Source organism: Budorcas taxicolor, chromosome 6, assembly GCF_023091745.1.
Source record: "Budorcas taxicolor isolate Tak-1 chromosome 6, Takin1.1, whole genome shotgun sequence".
Classification (NCBI taxonomy): domain Eukaryota; kingdom Metazoa; phylum Chordata; class Mammalia; order Artiodactyla; family Bovidae; genus Budorcas; species Budorcas taxicolor.
This window is the reverse complement of record NC_068915.1, coordinates 99,447,898-99,467,832: the sequence shown is the minus strand read 5'-3', so window position 1 is coordinate 99,467,832 and position 19,935 is coordinate 99,447,898. Positions and strand designations below refer to the sequence as shown.

Sequence of the window (19,935 nt, the reverse complement as noted above, 5' to 3'; positions counted from 1 at the left end):
CTCACATCCGTTGAGTCAGTGATGCTAACTATCTCATCCTCTGCTGTTCCCTTCTCCTTTTACCTTCAGTCTTTCCTAGCATCAGTATCTTTTCCAGTGAGTTGGCTCTTTGTATCAGGTGGCTAGAGTATTGAAGCTTCAGCTTCAGTATCAGTCCTTCGAACGAATATTCAGGGTTGATTTCCTTTAGGATTGACTGGCTTGATCTCCTTGATATTCAAGGGATTCTCAAGAAGAGTCTTCTCCAGCACTGCAATTTGAAGGCATCAGTTCGTTGGCACTCAGCCTTCTTTATTGAAGAGGGAAATGGCAACCCACTCCAGTATTCTTGCATGGAGAATTCCGTGGACAGAGGAGCCCGGTGGGCTATAGTCCAGTTCAGTTCAGTTCAGTCACTCAGTTGTGTCCGACTCTTTGCAACCCCATGAATCGAAGCACACCAGGCCTCCCTGTCCATCACCAACTCTCGGAGTTCACCCAGACTCGCATCCATCGAGTCAGTGATGCCATCCAGCCATCTCATCCTCTATCGTCCTCTTCTCCTCCTGCCCCCAATCCCTCCCAGCATCAGAGTCTTTTCCAGTGAGTCAACTCTTCGCATGAGGTGGCCAAAGTACTGGAGTTTCAGCTTTAGCATCATTCCTTCCAAAGAAATCCTAGGGCTGATCTCCTTCAGAATGGACCGGTTGGATCTCCTTGCAGTCCAAGGGACTCTCAAGAGTCTTCTCCAACACCACACTTCAAAAGCATCAATTCTTCGGCGCTCAGCTTTCTTCGCAGTCCAACTCTCACATCCATACATGACCACAGGAAAAACCACGGCCTTGACTAGATGGACCTTTGTTGGCAAAGTAGTGTCTCTGCTTTTCAATATGCTGTCTAGGTTGGTCATAACTTTTCTTCCAAAGAGTAAGCGTCTTTTAATTTCATGGCTGCAGTCACCATCTGCAGTGATTTTGGAGCCCAAAAAAATAAATCTGACTCTGCTTCCACTGTTTCCCCATCTATTTGCCATGAAGTGATGGGACCAGATGCCATGATCTTAGTTTTCTGAATGTTGAGCTTTAAGCCAACTTTTTCACTCTCCACTTTCACGTTCATCAAGAGGTTTTTAGTTCCTCTTCACTTTCTGCCATAAGGGTGGTGTCATCTGCATATCTGAGGTTATTGATATTTCTCCCAGCATTCTTGATTCCAGCTTGTGTTTCTTCCAGCCCAGCGTTTCTCATGATGTACTCTGCATAGGTGTTAAATAAGCAGGGTGACAAGATACAGCCTTGACATACTCCTTTTCCTATTTGGAACCAGTCTGTTGTTCCATATCCAGTTCTAACTCTTGCTTCCTGACCTGCATATAGGTTTCTTAAGAGGCAGGGCAGGTAGTCTGGTATTCCCATCTCTTTCAGAATTTTCCACAGTTTATTGTGATGCACACAGTCAAAGGCTTTGGCATAGTCAATAAAGCAGAAATAGATGTTTTTCTGCAACTCTCTTGCTTTTTCCATGATCCAGCAGATGTTGGCAATTTGATCTCTGGTTCCTCTGCCTTTTCTAAAACCAGCTTGAACATCTGGAAGTTCATGATTCACGTATTGCTGAAGCCTGGCTTGGAGAATTTTGAGTATTACTTTGCTAGCATGTGAGATGAGTGCAATTGTGCGGTAGTTTGAGCGCTCTTTGGCATTGCCTTTGTTTGCGATTGGAATGAAAACTGACCTTTTCCAGTCCTGTGGCCACTGCTGAGTTTTCCAAATTTGCTGGCATATTGAGTGCAGCACTTTCACAGCATTATCTTTCAGGATTTGACATAGCTGAACTGGAATTCCATCACCTGCACTTGCTTTGTTCATAGTGATGCTTTCTAAGGTCCATTGGATCACAAACAGTCAGACACAACTGGAGTGACTTAGCATGCAGCCTTCTTTATGGTCCATCTCTCATATCTCTACATGAACACTGGAAAAAAAACATAACTTTAACTAGACAAACCTTTGTCAGCAAAGTGATGTCTTTGCTTTTTCATATGCTATCTAGTTTTATCATAACGTTCCTTCCAAGACGTAAGTGTCTTTTAATTTCATGGCCTACAGTCACCATCCGCAGTGATTTTGGAGCCCAAGAAAATAAAATGTCACTGTGTTCACTTGTTTCCCATCTGTGCCTTGAAGTGATGGGACCGGATGCCATGATCATAGTTTTTTGAATGTTGAGTTTTAAATAAAAAGAACACAAATTAGGTGTCCCGTGGGTACATAGTTCAAATGTCTGCTTTTAATACACTTAGGAGGTAAATGTTGGTTTCCTTTTAAGTATATCAATTAAGTCACCTAAGGATGAGCTTTTAAAATGATCTCTGGTAGACCAGAGGAATCCACCTCATTTGGGAATCACGGCCTGGTATGATGTTGTCTTTTGGAGGTGACCATGTTAGTGAGTGCTCTAGTTTATTTCACTTCGCTTTTACTCTAGGAAGAAAATGCTCAGAAGTGAAGTTGGAGTGAAAGATGGGAGGAGGGGGAGAGAGTAGAAGGCAGATTCGATCCTCAGGTTTGGCGGGTGACAGAGGGTAAAGACAAATTGGAGCTTTTGTGTCCACAGTCTCCTGCAAGACTGGGAAGGATTTTCCCTCTTATTCCTCATCTCCAAACCTGAGTTCCAAGTGCCTTCTCCTGTGCAAAAATAAATTTCCAAAACAGACGTCTTCATACTGAATCAGTTAAACTGCCATGTGCCTCTCTGAGAAATATGGATAGCCAATAGGTGCAAGGCGTTATCTTGGAGTCCAGCTCTGCTGGTGTGACCCCATCGATACTAGCCCATTGACAAAGCATCGTGGCTATAGCCATTCTGTCTACAGTGGTAAAAATAGAGGGAGTTTAGTAATTTTGTAATCGGGTTTCATTTTGTATTTTAGGAGGTTGATCTTACTAATCCCAAGACATTTAGAAACCTGGCCAAGCCTATGGGAGCACAGACAGATGAACGATTAGCTCAGTATAAGAAGCGATATAAAGACTGGGAAGATCCTAATGGTAAGTAACTTTTCCTGTCACAGGACTTGGTACCCAGGTTTCAAAAGTAAGCCATTATTTAGTGGTCTGATGCCCTTCCATCTTTCCCCAAGTTGTTTGTATATGATTATGTCTGCGTCTGTTACATATGCAAGCATATACTCAACCATCAAAGGAGAAAAATCAGGTTTTGCATGCCAACTGACAGCCATGCTTGGAAGGCTTTTTTTTGGTAGCTTGTAAAGTATTGGCAGAAAACTAAGTCTTTCTGTTTTGTCTAAGGTAGAAATTTCCCATCATAATATGCCTTTATTCTAATCATGTTTAGGCCAGGAACTATGCTTTCCTTTATCGACTCTTTTAATATTTTTTATTGAAGTATAGTTAATTTAGTGTTTCAGGTATATAAAAAGTGATTCAGTTTGCATGTGTATATGAATATACTTTTTTTTCTTTTTCAGATTGTTTTCCATTATATGTTCTTTTAATTTTATTGAGCACTTTTTACAACCTTTTTGCATTAAAAAAAATACTAATTGAGTCCCTTCTAAAATACCACAATTTACATACTCATGATTTATTGCTTAATGTTCACCCCTTCAAATAGGCAAAATAAAGGAGGAAAAAAATTAAGCCTAACAATATTCCCTGTGTGAAATCTTTTTTTTTCCCCCTGCCAAGGAGAATATGTAACAGAAATTGCATGATACCCATAGAACATCAATTCAGAGAAATGTATACTATTGCAAAGCCAGAACCTACTAAAGAATTACTGTACGTCACTATCCTGCTTTAGTTGAAGGTGGCTTGCTATAAAGGCTTATCTGTTACAGTTAGCCTCAAAACATGAATTGCTGGATGTGCTCAATTTGGGGGAAAGTCACAGAATTATACTAAAATGGATAGTTGCCAGATACATAAATGATGTGTTTCAGCGTCATCATAAAAGTTTTTGTTCTACAACTGCCAGAACTGACTGAACTTCATGTCGCAGTTATCACATACATTAACATTTCAAAGTCTATTGATTAACACTAATTTTATTTTCATGTTACTCTTTTGTTTTCTTTTTTATTCTCATTTTTCTTGTTTTTTAAATTTTTATTGGCACATAGTTGCTTTACAGTGTTGATAATTTCCGCTGTACAGCAGAGTCTTCCAGCTATACGTAAACATATGTCCTCTTTTTTTGGATTTCCTTCCATTTGGGTCACTGTGGAGCACTGAGTAGGGTGCCCTGTGCTATACAGTAGATTCTCATTAGTTTTCTATTTTGTACATAGTATCAATAGTATATATATACCAGTCCCAATACCCAATTCATCCTTTTCAATTGTGCTTTTATTTTCTTGGCCAGGAGAAACTCCAGCCTACCACTATGGGACCCACTATTCGTCAGCCATGATTGTGGCTTCATACCTTGTCAGAATGGAGCCCTTCACACAGATATTCCTAAGGCTACAGGTAAAACTCTTAAGTTTAGAATTTTTGCATGTTGTTCACGCCTTCTATTTAAGATCGTTTTTGCTATTTTCTTTAATGTTGTTTATCTCCTGACATGAAGCCCTGTGAAGTTTTAGTCACAAAAGTAGTCAAAACATAATGATAGTGGAATTTCACTGGACCAAAATTGATAAATAAGCTAGGATTTGTTTACACTAAACAAGTGCCACGGTCCTTTAGTCAAATAAGCAAGTAGCATTTGCTTTCCAGCCACATATATGGAATTCAGCCTTAACTGATTCATCAGACATTGTAAAAAGTCTGTCTAGCTCATTTGCTATCTTCCCTATTATAATTGCTTTTCTCCAAATTCTCTTTCATTTATTCAGCAAATATTTATTGAATACTTACCGAACGCCAGGCACTATCCTAGGTGCTTAGAGGACCTAGGAATCAGAGAATAAAGACAATAGTCCTGCCTGATGGAATTTATATCTTTTGGTTGAGAGAGACAGACAAACATAGTAAATAATTATCTAGTAAAATATTTTAGAATATGATAAGTGCTATGTGAAAAATAGAGGTCAGAGAAAGGGGATAGGAAGTACAGGAATGTGAGGTGGGGAAGGACATGATGCCATTTTTAGAAAGACTGGTCACTGTAGGTCTCCTTGGAGAGGAGACGTCTGAACCAGAGCTGGAAAGAAGTGAGGGAGTTACTGGTGTGGATATCTGGAGAAAGTGTGCTGCAGGCTGGTAGAACAGCCCATAACGGGCCCTAAGTCAGACCTGTGCCTGAGATATTTGAGGAACAGCAAGGAAGCCAGTATCTGGAGCAGAGTGACTGCAGGGGAAAGCGACAGGGGATGAGGTCAGAGAGCTGCAGGGGCCAGAGGGTGGTAGGCCTTGGTGGCCATTGTACGGACTTGGGCATTTTCACACAGTGAACTTCATTGTAAAGACAAACACACTGTGTTCACTCAGACACAGCATAGGGAGTTTGCTTGAGGGAAGGCAGTGGTGTATCTGTGAGGCCGTGTAAGCAAAAGAAATTCCTTTTATATTTGAGTTTGTTTTATCAATTTATAACTTTTTGATCACCTTCCTAGTTCTCCTCTTAATTCTCATGGGTATAAGAATAACAGTGTCATGTTATTTTATAAAATTAGTCAAATACATATATAACCTGAATATTTTCAACTGTAAATGGCTATATGATAATAGCAGCCTTTTTAATTTTTTTTTAGTTTTTTTTTAAATTAATTTTTATTGAAATGTACTTGCTTTACAATGTTGTTAGTTTCTACTGTATAACAAAATAAGTCAGCCATACATCCCCTCCCTTTTGGGACTCCCTTGCCATTCAGGTCACCACAGTCCATTAAGTAGAGTTCCCTGTGCTATCCAGTAGGTTCTCATTGGTTACCTATTTTATACATAGTCTGTGTTAGTCCCTCAGTCGTTCCTGACTCTTTGCAACCCATGGACTGTAGCCCGCTAGGCTCCTCTGTGCATGGAATTCTCCAGGCAAGAATACTGGAGTGGGTTGCCATTCCCTTTTCCAGGGGATCTTCCTGACCCAGGGATCCAGCGTGGGTCTCCCACATTGTGGGCAGATTCTTTACTATCTGAGCCACCAGGGAAGCCCTATACATAGTGTAAATCCTGTGTATATGTCAATTCCAGTCTCCCAATTCATCCTACTCCCCTTTTTCCCCCCTTGGTGTCCATACATGTGTTCTCTATGTCTGCGTCTCTAGTTCTGCTTTGTAAGTAAGAATCCTTTCTTTTCTTTTTTTTTTTAGGAGAGCATTATCAAACAATGGAAGAACTATTTCTTTATAGTCTTGCCCTCTCTCTAAAATCTAATCTTTTAAAATTGTAGTACTTGGATTTCACTTTGATACAAAGCAAGAGACCCTTTGTAAGGAGAACCCCAAAAAGAATTCTTCTTCTTTTTTGTCATTATTTAAAATTTTGTGTATTTGGCATAGGAGAATGGGAAACTGAATTTTCAGCAAATGTATTTCTTTGGGGTTTCCAAGCCCTTGAGCGCGGATGCTGAGGTGGGAGCAGTTCTCTCACAGAGGTGCCTTTTCGTTCTGCCCACAGGGAGGCCACTTTGACCTGGCTGACCGGATGTTTCACAGTGTGCGCGAGGCCTGGTACTCAGCGTCGAAGCACAACATGGCAGATGTAAAGGAACTCATCCCAGAATTTTTTTACTTACCTGAGTTCCTGTTCAATTCCAACAACTTTGACCTTGGTATGTAGCACCATGGCACTGTCTTAGGAACGGTATCCAGGAAAAGACCAGCAGAAATGTCACTTTTCTGAGAAGTCTGTAGCAGACACTGACAAGGAAAGCTTTTTTTACCAGACCAACCTTGGGTCCACCCACCTGACACATAGCAAACCCAATCAGTCTGTTGACACTGGGTTGTGGTGAAGGGATGGAACAGTGTTTATTGCAGGGCCAAGCAAGGAGAATGGGCAGCTCATGCTCAAAAGGCCTGAACCACCCCCAGTGACAGCTTTCAGAGGAGAGTTTTAAAGAGTCCGTGTAAGCGAGAGGGTCACAGGCTTTGTGATCAGCTTGTGCTCAGTTCTGTGATTGGTTGATGATGTGCTAACAAAGTGGTATTTCAGGAATTTGGGTCATCAACTTCTGGTTCCAGCTGGTCTGGGGTCTATGAGCTTGTGGTCAGCATGCAGGTAACTTCCTCCACCTGGTGGGGGTTTTAATATCTGCAAAACAACTCAAGGATGTGGCTCAGGCTTATAGCCCTTGAGGAGAAACTAAAAGTCCTGGACTTTATTTTTGGCTAAACTGTGATTTTTGTGCTGCTGGGCTGTTTTCCTTTGTTTCTGCAGCTTCTCTCTTCTCTGATTACATTTGCTCTTTGGAACTCTGGGGAGGCCTGGGAGACTAAGGCTTTTCTACAGACAAAGGAGGGGGAATGCACGGGGTTGGGGTGGACAGGTTGTTCTTGGAAAGGCCCTGCGGGTCCTTCTCAGTTACTATTTCCTCATGGTTATAGCTGCTGTTAAATTCAGCTGGGTTACTGGGTATATGAGAGTAAATATAACAAAGAAAAATAGATCTGTGCCCCCAAATAGCTGTTTCAATCCAGAGTCTTGGGAAAATGAAAAAATTAACAGAGATTATATCTAATGGTCAGAATATCATTATTTCATTGAAAATGAAAGTGAGGTAAAATTTTATTTTAAAATTAATGTGATTGAAGCTAACAGCCAAGAGTGGCATATCCACATTTTTCACATATAGTTTAAATCATTCCGTATTGTCTCAGCTTACATGCTGACAAGTTTTAAAACTAGAATTTCTGAATAACTCTAAGTAAACCCCTTTTTTCGTCTCGTTAGGGTACTAAAAAAACAGAACCAAATCAACATTTCTAAAAAGGAGAGACATTTCCTTGGTACTTCGCTCTCTTTGTATTATCCAGCAGCTACAGGAAGTAGATTTGACTTTGGTTATAGTTTCTTGGAACACAGCTTGCTGATCTGTGTTTTGAATATTTATTTTTACAACATATCAAAATTTCATTGTTTTACTTAGAGTATTCATGCCAGGTATTGTTCTGTTTTCATATTGTTTTCATGCCCTGTATCATATTAAGACTTCCACATATAAACCATTACTATACTATCTCATAAAACTTACTAGGTAGTTCAGGGAATCAGTTCAGTTCAGTCGTGTTCAACTCTTTGCAACTCCATGGACTGCAACATGCCAGGCCTCCCTATCTATCACCAGCTCCTGGAGTTTACCCATACCCATATCCATTGAGTCGGTGATGCCATCCAACCATCTCATTCATCTGTCGTCCCCTTCTCCTCCCACCTTCAATCTTTCCCAGTATCAGGGTCTTTTCAAATGAGTCAGCTCTTCACATCAGGTGGCCAAGTATTGGAGTTTCAGCTTCAACATCGGTCCTTCCAGTGAACACTGAGGACTGATTTCCTTTAGGATGGACTGGTTGGATCTCCTTGTAGTCCAAGGGACTCTCAAGAGTCTTCTCCAACACTGTCACATCTAATATATTTGAGTGATTTGATTTTATTGAGTATTATAATTTTTATTTATTTAATCATCCATTCAGCAGCTCAAACCTTGTGAAATTGTAGCTCCAGATGAAATAGGAAAGATAATAAGACTCTCTCAGTAGCCCCAGCAAAAGTCCTAAAATTGTCTTAGTACTGATATCTCTGATTGGACCTGGAACTCAACCTTGAGCAGCTAAAGACACCAAGTTCTAGTACTTAGAGTTTGGAGGGATGGCAGTTCCTCAAAGGAAGAGTAGATGGTAAACAGGAAAAAACAACACATTTGAACCCAGCATTTGCATATGAATGCACATTAGGGTTTTATTAGGTTTACTTATAATTCACCTTTGGAGAATGCTACTGTCTTCCCTAGGAATACCACTTTCAAAGAGACAAATATGGAAAAGTGCAAAAACATATTCCAGAAATACTCAGTCTGTTATAATATCTATGTTGCAGGAATGTTCTAACCAGACTACTTACAGACCCAACCCAATCATCCACTTTTAAATAAGTAAATGAAAGAAAGGTCATGTATAATTGTCACGCTCACCTTCATAACAAATCCCCTTCCCTCCTTGAAATCACACACTTTAAAAACAACACTATTTGCAAGTAAGAGCTAAAGCTATAAGACTCTTAAAACTTAGGGATAAATCCTCATAATCTTGGATTTAGATAAACATAAGCAAAAGCAACAAAAAAAGGGATATTGAACTTTATCAGAATTTGAAAACTTCTGCATACAAGGGCATTATGAAGAAAGTGAAAAGAAGACATACAGAATGCTAGAAAATATTTTCAAATGATATATATCTTGTAAGGATCTAGTATTCAGAATATAAAGAACTCGTACAACTCAACAGCAATAAGGTAAGTGGCCCAATTAAAGCGGCAAAGGACCTGAATAGACATTTCTCCAAAGAAGTTATACAAGTGGCCAATAAGCATATGAAAAGATGCTCAACGTCATTATTCATTAGGTAGAAACAGCCCACATATATATCAATGGATAAACAAACTGTGGAATATACATATAATGGGGTATCACTCAGGCATTATAAGATACAGGGTAATGGTAAACACACAAACATAGACAAACCTCAAAAACATTACAGCAAAAAAAACCTAGATGCAGAAAGTCACATAATGACTCCACTTATACCGAATGTCCAGAACAGGTAAATACAGATCGACAGGACACAGATTGGTGATTTCCAGGGCCTGAGGCAGGGGATCGGGGCGGGGGTGGAGGGGAGGGATGGGGAGCAACTGTTTACATTTAAGATTTCTTTCTGGGGTGGTCAAAATGTCTTAGTACTAGATATAGTTGCACAATACTGCGAACATATGAAATGCCACGGAATTATTCACTTTAAAATCGTTAACTTTATGTTATGTGAACTTTACCTCAATATAAAGGAAGTCAAACAAAACCGTTTGTCTCTCCATCCAGAAAAGAGAGCTAATAATACAAAAGAAAGAACACTTGGGGTTTTTTCCCTGGCTCTGGAGCACGTAGGTTCTTTTTCTGGTCTTATTCTTGTACCCTTGGATAAACATGGAGGGAAACTGCAGAGTAGCAGAATTAGATCAAGAGTTTTCAACAGACTGTCCCCTTTAAACGACATTTTAAAATTGCAGACAGTGCTGATAAAATAACATTGTATCACACAGTATTTAGGGATTATGAGCAAAATTGGGGAAAGTAGATTCCATCTACTATTCTATCAGGTAGTTAGGGGAATATTACTTCTTATTATCAAAAAAAGTTATTTCTTACTTCTTATTCTTATTAGGCCTACAGGACATTTCAGAGAGGGTGGGGAAAGGGTGTAAAAGAGGGGAGAGAGGCTGTAATAACTTGATTGTTTTATTTCTTTTCTTAAGTTACATGAAAATTTTTCCAACTAAATCAAAACATTCCTTTAAACAATAAAATGGATTTTTAATCTCTTACTTGTATCACATTGTAAAGAAGCCATCAAGTCTCAGTGATGAAAGGAAAGGTTTTTTTACTGGCCCTTACTTGGAACCTGCCTTTTGTGTCCTGAAATTTGAACAGTTCTCTATGAAAATTTATAATGCAGCTGTTTAACCAACTGCATGAAACTAGGGAGTCCACATTATCATTTATAGAGTCCTTGTTTACCATGATTATCCGATTTGTGCCTAGGAAAGCTCTGTAAGCTCAGTTAACTTTTTGAAAGAAGAAACAGAACCCACTTCCTCAGATGCCAGTCCCATTTAATGTGTTTTGTTGTCAATAGATCTCATAGTAAATGCAACCTTTACTATTTTAGGGATTATCTGGCTGTGACTTAAAATAACAGTTTATGTGGAATAAATATGGCATGGTTATGAATTATTATAACTTGATTTCTTTTCCTGCAAGGTGGTCCTATAGTCTTTACAAGTGTTTTTTCTGTTAAAAGATACAACAGTCCCAAAAAAGTCACATTGTTTCAGATTTTACTTTTATTTTTTAATGCAGCAAAATACATGTGGGTTCTACAGAGTTTTCTCAAGAATTTAAGAATCAGAAATATGAGAAACCACATGTATTGCAAATATTTCTGGATGACTCATACTTTTATGTCCTCTTAGGCCAAGATAGAATCCAGACTGAAATTGGCTCGAGGAGTTAGGTATTTTTTCAGCAACCTTTTCCATGTGAATGCAGAATTTTGTAAAACCATCCAGAAAAGAGATTCAGTGCTTGGCCACTGCTGTTGACTCACCAAGCTTTAAGCATTCTGGAAAAGCCTGCATGAATGCTTCAGAGAAATTGTTAATGGTCTTGCAGATGAGCAGTCTTAAGGAGCTTGTATTGGTTTAGGCAGTTTCTTCCAAACTCAAAACAGTAACCCCATAAAATGCTTCATGAAGGAGTCCTGTGGTCAATTAAATGGCAGAAATGTTGTATCCAATACCCTTCCTAGAGAAGAGCAGTACCTCCGAGGAGCCTTATAGAAAAGAAACATGTTTAACCTTGCATAGTTCAGCATTTCCTGAAGCCCTTTGACTGTGGGAGCCCCACAGTTTTGCGAATGCTCAATAAATCTCTCTAAGGAGGAATTTTGGGGAAATACCAGAGTAGATGATCTCTGAGGGTCCCTTCTGGTGGTAACATTGTATAGTTCTGGTAATGAATCTAGCCCACTGTTTCTCTGTTACTTTAATAGGATGTTACTATTTATCTCACTGTTTTATTTTCTTGTTAATGTGTCTAATTTCACAGGCTGTAAACAAAACGGCACCAAGCTTGGAGACGTTATCCTTCCACCCTGGGCAAAAGGGGACCCACGAGAATTCATCCGGGTGCACCGTGAGGTAATGGGAACGCGCTTTGCGGTGGAACTGAGGCTTCACTGGCTCACTGACCACAAAACAGAGAGGACCTTGAGCGATCTGTTCCCCGTGTGTTCAAGTTACTAATGTGATTTGTATGGTTTTTAGTTATTTTAGTTCCAGTTGGCCAGTGGTCACTTCTTTTACTTTCCACGTTAGTAATACAAGTCAGCCAGTGACTGAACCTGTGTTTTGAAATTGCAGGCTCTGGAATGTGACTACGTGAGTGCCCATCTGCATGAGTGGATCGACTTAATCTTCGGCTATAAGCAGCAAGGTCCTGCCGCGGTAGAAGCTGTAAATGTCTTCCATCACCTTTTCTATGAGGGTCAAGTGGATATCTACAACATAAATGACCCCCTCAAGGAGACAGCCACCATAGGGTTCATTAATAACTTTGGGCAGATCCCTAAACAGGTATGGCTGTTTTTCCCTTATCGTCGATATTTTCTCTTACATTTTTCAAGCTCTGTCTTATGTCTGTGGGCTTCCCTGGTGGCTCAGTGGTAAAGAATCTGCCTGCCAATGCAGGAGACACGGCTTCCATCCCTGGGTCGGGAAGATCCCCTGGAGAAGAAAATGGCAGCCCTTCAGTATTCTTGCCTGGAGAATCCCACGGGCCTAGTCCATGGAAGAGTCCACACATAACTTAGCGACTGAACAATATATCTATGGATGGTAGATGACCATATAGTAATTAACTTTGGACCAAGTTTTTAATTAAGAACCGTGAATATTGCCCAGTAGTTGCAGTGGGTCCCTAGATTATTACATTCTCCTTCCTCTTACAGTCCAGATAAATAGAAATTGTGTTAGTCAAAGAGGATTTTCCTTCACAGACTAGTGGCAGGGCATGCTTTCCTGTCCCCACACGCGATTCAGCAGGAAACTGGCTTCTCAACTGCTCCTGCACAACCCAGAGGAAGGGAGAGCTTCACCACATCCGATCAGGATAGAGGAGCTAGTGGGCAAGTCATGTTTCCTGTGGAAAAGCCTCTCTTGGAAGGTTGTGTACCAGAGGCTAGCACTTTGCCTTGCACTCAAAGAATTCCTCCAGGAAGCCCTAGCCAACCAGGTATTCAGTGTTTCTGCAAACCAGAAGAGGCTCCTTTTGAGTCACTAAGGGAACTCATCCCATCCTTCATCGCCATTGCTCCGGGCCCACGACGAGGGCAGGGTGTGCCAGAAGAAACCACAACACGGTGCAGAAGCCACACGGTGCAGAAGCCACACGGTGCAGAAGCCTCGCGTTGCCGGCTGTTGAGACCACCGCCTTTCCCCCAAGTGCCCTGGCCTCTGCATTTTGACCCTGGCTGTCCTTCTCTGTTCGGACATCTTTCCTGGACTCCCTTTCTGTAGGTTAACCGACTTTGAGGTTTCCACAGTTGACAGCTGGGAACACAGAACAATGATAAGTCTTTGTTTATGGAAAAGCCGCGATATGGAAAAGTCACCGCCTGTGACTCTGCCGCTCACAGTGCAATCTGATCCCCCAGTGCAGGAGTCAGGTTTACTTCCAAAGTGGAACATTTGTTGATGAGCTGTAATCACAGCAGAAGAACCTTAGTTAAGCCTTTCCCTTCTTTGAGGGTTACATGTGCAGGAACCATTTTTCATAACCTTCTGGGAAACAGATATTCTGAACACACATGCCCTGTTGCAGGATTTTTGCCCCACTTTTGAGTTTAAGAGGAAGATAGTCTGGGAGATAGGGTTTGGATGCTAACATATTTCTAGGACATTCCAGGAACTAATGGAGAGTACTTCCAAGTGTAACCATCCCTCAAAATAGCTAAGCTTTGTCATCGTTGTCATGTTAATTTATCCTTATATATATGCTTGCCTGGCCTGCTCTATCCTCAGGTACTTCATAAAGGTCTTCAGTAAAGGTTCATTCATGAGCATATTTGAAAGTATGTGGGTATTTTAATACAGCTTCTGAGTCTTGTCTCTGAAGACATTTATAAAAAATAACGGAACCCTGATCCTATGCCATGTATGTAGACAAAATGGGAATTACATCTTTAAAGCTTTGGGCGCCTCAGATGTGTATCTTTATAAACATATTTTTTCCTATTTTTTCTCCTGGAAACCCAAAATGTCAAATAAATAGACTGTGATGGTGCTGTAGTCATCCTAAATCTCATTTCATCTTAAGATTTTCCAAATATCTTCCTCAAATATCAGTTTTCTGACAGAAATGACTCTGCCTATTTAGAAACCGTACAGTATTTGAAAGACAGTCATCTTAAATGTACATTAATACTTTTCAATCCCTTAGAAATACTAAATGGAAATGACAAAGATCTTTTCTTCTCTTACATCATCACAAAGTAAAAAGAAGGCAGCCGTATTCATACTGAGCAAATTAGTAGCACCTAAATGAGATAGGAATGATGTCACATCCATAAAGCCCATGTTGGCGCCAGATGTAACCCAGTTAGAATGGCTGCCTGCTCTCCATTGCCCAGAACGGTATCGATCTGTAAAGGATGGGTTCATTTTTAAACATCACTGAAAAATAATTTTCAACTGACTGTTATTTGAAGAGATTAATTTACTTTTGAAAAATTATCATGAAATCAGTGTAGCATAGAGCTTGATGGTAACCCAAGCTTTAGTATCAGAGTCTTGTCCCCACTTACTGAGGTATGAGATCTCAGACGGCAACCTTCTGAGCCTCTTTAAATCTCTTTCGTCAAGTATACAATGTGACAATGTGATACCTAATGGCTGTTGTGAAGCTTAAGTGAAATAGCAACAAAATATCTGGCAAATAAAAGGGTTGATTAATAAATGTCAGCTTTCATTATAAAATGTGTTGTCTTCTCTCTTACCAGTTATTTAAAAAACCTCATCCACCCAAGCGAGTGAGGAGTCGACTCAATGGAGACAATGCGGGGGCCTCCGTCCCGCCAGGGTCTGCCGGTGACAAGATCTTTTTTCATCATCTAGACAACCTGAGGCCTTCGCTAACACCTGTAAAAGGTAAAATGACAGGGAATGGGCTTTTGATGGATGATTCTGTGGGACTGTTTAATAATCCTAGTTAAGCAATAACAAGTTTGCTTCTCAGCAACAGTGTCATTTGTAGTAAGTGCTTAAACCATCAAATACAGAGTCTCCTTTTCCTTTTCTCTTCTCTTCTTTCTGCCTGTTGGATTTTGCATCCGAAAGAAACCCAACAGGTTTCTCCTCTCTGCTAGGGTACTGAAAACTAGGATACCAAATCTCGTAATTCAACTTGTAGAAAAGCTTCTGCCATCTTCATTTACACATGTTCTGCCAATTTAGAAATAGCAGTAAGAAGACTTGTATTTTTAACATGCCAACTTTAAAAGCTTCTTTCATCTACTGGTATTGTAAGTTATTTTAAATTACTTTTCCAAGTAGATTTTTTTCCCCTTTGAATGAAAAAAAAAAAAAAATGTTTTGCAGAGTCTTGAAGTTGTCACGTAAATCCAAAAACTGGAGCATCAAAGTCTGGATGGGTGCCCAGCTCTCTGCCGCCTGTCTCATTCCACAGACTCTGCCCTGTGCCAGCTCCAGCCACTGCCCAGAGATGGCTCTGGAGCACTGGTGTGGTCAACAGAGTCCTGGGTCAGAGCTGGGGTTCTTGGCCTTCCTTCAGGAAGTCTAGGGCTGGGAGGGGCTAAAGGCCTAGGTCGTTTGGAGGTCTGTGTGGCATTCTGGGGGGCATCCCAGAACACTCTGGAAGTCCTCGGGATCAAAAGGTGGGCCTGGTGGCTGGGAGCCAAACCCAAGCAAGTGTCCATAGCCAGGCAGGCTGGAGACACCAGTCGGGGTCGATATCTGCCCAGTTGGTCTGCAGAAGACTCCATCGAAAGCCACGCCCTACTTCCTTCTCAGGTCATTTTGTATTAATGTGGGTGTCAAGATGCTTGATTTGTATGAATATTTGAGATCCCTTTACCCTCCCCTGTGGGATTCCCAGGTAGCCTTAGTGGTGAAGAATCTGTCCACCAAGGCAGGAGATGCAAGAGATGCCAGTTCAGTCCCTGGGTTGGAAAGATCCCCTGGAGGAGGAAATGGTTTCCCACTCCAGTGTTCTTGCCTGGAGAATCCCATGAACAGAGGAGCCTGGTGGGCTATAGTTCATGGGGTCACAAGAGTCAGACACAACTAACACTCTCTACCCTCCTCTGTGGGATAAGGAGGTTAGTTTTCCCTGTACTGGTTCTAACATGTTGATTTATTTTTTGTAGAACTCAAAGAGCCTGTGGGACAAATCGTATGTACAGACAAAGGCATTCTTGCGGTAGAACAGAATAAGGTTCTTATCCCGCCAACGTGGAACAAGACTTTCGCTTGGGGCTACGCGGACCTCAGCTGCAGGCTGGGGACCTATGAGTCAGACAAGGTTTGCACTGTTGCTTGCTCACTTATGTCATCCTGCCTCATGGGGGTGGGGATAGCTCAAGCCAAGGGCTTCTCCGCTGCTCCTCCCCAGCCCAGAGGAAGGGAGAGCTTCACTGCCTCCGATCAGGATAGAGGAGCTAGTGGACAAGTCCCATTTCCTGCAGAAAAGCCTCTCCTGGAAGGTTGTGTACCAGGACCTAGCAGTTTGCCTTCCACTCTAAGAACTCCTCCAGGGGGCCCTAGCCAACCAGGTGTTCAATATTTCTGCCAACCAGAAGAGCCTCCCTTTGAGTCACTGTCCCACTTACCATTTTGGTGGCAGAAAACCTGCCGCCCTTCCCCTAAGAAGCAGTTGCGGCTACCATTTTGAGTCCCATTAGCATCTCTTGGAGAGGCAATACATAAGTGATGCTTTGGGGTCGTATTTGCCCCTTGACAGTCCTCTCCTGAATGCATGAGGGACACAGTCTGTGTCTATAACACAGTTTTGTTTAGTCACATTGTCATGAACAGCAGCACTCATGGGTTCCTTTTACATTCTGCCTGCTACAGCGAATGCATCCTTTCACCAGATCACCCCCTGCATCTCACACGGCATCACACAACCTGAACGTCATTTTCCATCGCACAATCTAAACATCTTTTTCCCTGACTGGAGAAACTGGAGACCCCAATATGAACAAAGTGCTTCTTATGATTTTCAACAGCATCTATAGTTAGGAGGCTGTAGGGTGTAGTTCAGAGTAGACCTTGAGGGAACCAGCCCAGCAGGTATTGGCCCAGGAGGGACCCAAACAGAGGTTCTCTTTTATTTGGTATGCTCGTCGTGTCTCAGAAGCTTGTAGTGCTTGATGGCATGTGTGTCTCACATCTCTTCTATTTTACAGGCAGTGACTGTTTATGAATGTTTGTCGGAGTGGGGCCAGATTCTCTGTGCGATCTGCCCCAACCCCAAGCTGGTCATCACGGGTGGAACAAGCACGGTCGTGTGTGTTTGGGAGATGAGTACCTCAAAAGAAAAGGCTAAGACTCTCACTCTCAAACAGGTAACAGAATGTGAGATGGTGGACCTATTTCCAGCCCACCCGCTCATGCTCTAGAGAAACTGAGTAACTTCCTTAATTCCGAGGCAATTTACACATTAATGGACAAGACCAAAAAATGTATGTTCTTTTGCTAGAAACGGATCTTAAAAAAAGTAAATGAAAAATTAGAGGATACTATTTGTGAAGATGATCCAAGCTATCCTTTTATAAAATCTGAAGCAAGATATCTTTAGGTGATACAGTTTTTTTAAAAATATATTTAAGTAATGTCAGTGTTTCTCAGAGTTATGTGTAGGTTAAATTCTTGCAAACCAGTTATATTTGCAATTGATTCATAACTTCTTTTCTGGATGCTTTTCATTCATCTATACCATTAAGTTGTTGATTTTTGGTTTTCTGTTTCTTCATTTATAATATTCTTAAGAACATGGCAAATTCATGAAATGTATTCAGAAAAACCATTGGTGATGTTATTAACAAGTATTTTTGATCACTTGTTATGAGGTGACTCTATCATAAATGTTTAGTCAAAACAAGAATTCTTTTATCATGAAGCCATCACCTTTTTAATATTTGATTTATAAGTGAATTTACTGTAAGTTTCTTTTTAATGGAGTTTACATCTAGGTGTTTTCTGTGATAACACATTTTAAAAGTAGTATAACAGTAATATCTGACATTTACTGAACACCTGCCGTGTTCAGGGCACTGTGCTGGGAGTTTAAAAAATGTAAAACTGCAATCCTGACATTTCTACAAGATCATTATCAGCCCGAGCTAATTAACACCTGGAAAAACCACGGCTTAGGGAACTTAATACACAGGCCCATGTCACACCTTGTGGTAAAGCCAGGATATAAATTCAGTTCTGTGTGATTCCAAAGCTATTTTAAAACCAGCCTCAGACAAACAGTGCTGTTTTCAATACCTATAGAAAGAATTGAGCCCCTCTTGCTTACTCCAGTGACCATCCCTATTGTCCAGAACCTTCAGTGGTTGCTGGGTCTAAAGGTGAGTCCTTGTGAGACAGTCTCCACATGAGCAGGTGCAAGGCTGTCAGTGCAGTTTGCTGGTCCAAACACTTCTGCTTGCGATATTTTCAGTGTAGAAAATGGGCTTCGCAGCCAGCTAGCATGCCTGTTAGCCCCTCAGTGCCAAGTACTTCTCACTTCGAACAGCCTTCTGGGTTTGCTAAGTATATAGTAAGGGTGTGTGTATCACCAAAATTTGATAAATAGTAAATACTCAGAAATTCCTAACAGTCATCTGAATCTTTTCCTTCAAAATGTTTGTTTTCATGCACTACCATTTCCCTTGATCCTGTTTCTCTTCATATCCCAGCAAAAGAGAAACGTGTTTATTCTGGTTTGAGAACAGGTCCCTCTCGGGTGCAGGAGACACCCAGGTGTGTCCAGCTCTTAACAGGTGCTCAGCAGACACGTCAGAGCTGCATTTTCACTGTATCTTCCTGGGACCGTGTATTACAACCACACACTTACATTTTTAAAAAACATATCCAATTGTAGTTCTGTAGAATGGACTTCGAGGAATCGACAGCAGAAAAGAATAGATTCAGAATTTAAATTCTGAATTGGGGGACTATGATCGACACATCTCCGTGTGGAGACGGAAAGTGTGAGAAAACCCCAGCTGGGTTGCAGTTGCGACTCTCCCTTCCTTCTGAGATCCTGGGCTGAGGCCAGGAGAGAAGTAAGATACTAATGGAGAGTGGCGTCTCCCAAGTCCTCCACACTTCTCTCTTACCCCTGGTTGGGGAGGCAGGGACAGTGGTGAGAAAAGAATGAGGGCCTTCCAGGTGCTGCTTGCGCAAGGCGCTCCGCGCTAGCTGCACGCCTCTCAGTTCACAGCGCACCCAGCTGTTTGGAGTCCAGTAAGGAGCACAGCCACCTGAGACCAGGTCTCATCTGTTCCCCTTTTAGGCCTTACTTGGCCACACTGATACGGTCACCTGTGCCACCGCGTCGTTAGCCTATCACATCATCGTCAGCGGGTCCCGAGACCGAACCTGCATCATCTGGGACCTGAACAAGCTGTCGTTCCTAACCCAGCTCCGAGGCCACCGGGCTCCCGTGTCTGCTCTGTGTATCAATGAATTAACCGTAAGTCATAAATTGCTCACTTGTTTTGTGTGTAGGAACACATAACTCTGGCCAGCATAAATACAAAATAACTCTGCTTTCCAAGTTGATGGACATACATCTTATAAAAGCCACTTGGTTTAGATGTTGTTTGCAAAAGCAAATGGATATTAAAGTTTGTAACCCAGGAAACAATTCTGTCTTAAAATCCAATCACTGCAGCAATACTTCAAAGAGCAAGATTTGGTTCAAAATAAAACAGTGTAGAATGCGCTTTTTTAAAAGCAAGGAATTTGTGGGATTTGTTAAAATTGTTGAAGTTTGATGAAATATGTACAAAGTGTTTATAAAGTGAGGAGAGTAATATTTGGGTACCCAAACAAGAGAAAAATTGTTGTAAAACGGCTTTCAAAACAGATTCCAAAGGTATGAAAAAAAATGGCCCTCAAAAATACACAGAAACAGAACAAAAGAAATTTGCTGGCATAGGAGCCTCCATGCAGACTAGGCAAGGAGGGGGAAAAGTCATTGGTT

The 19,935-nt window shown here is 41.3% G+C and overlaps 1 protein-coding gene across 1 annotated transcript in view; it reads left to right on the top strand.

Annotated features, from left to right (window-relative positions):
- The window catches only part of WDFY3 (WD repeat and FYVE domain containing 3), a 248,274-nt gene that overhangs the window by 213,220 nt on the left and 15,119 nt on the right, over positions 1-19,935 (top strand). The window contains exons 53-61 of the mRNA XM_052641586.1: positions 2,915-3,032; positions 4,369-4,475; positions 6,567-6,720; positions 11,767-11,858; positions 12,081-12,293; positions 14,717-14,864; positions 16,103-16,257; positions 17,144-17,302; positions 19,243-19,422. Coding sequence (XP_052497546.1) covers positions 2,915-3,032; positions 4,369-4,475; positions 6,567-6,720; positions 11,767-11,858; positions 12,081-12,293; positions 14,717-14,864; positions 16,103-16,257; positions 17,144-17,302; positions 19,243-19,422 — 1,326 coding nt within the window. The remainder of the gene's footprint in view (positions 1-2,914; positions 3,033-4,368; positions 4,476-6,566; positions 6,721-11,766; positions 11,859-12,080; positions 12,294-14,716; positions 14,865-16,102; positions 16,258-17,143; positions 17,303-19,242; positions 19,423-19,935) is intronic.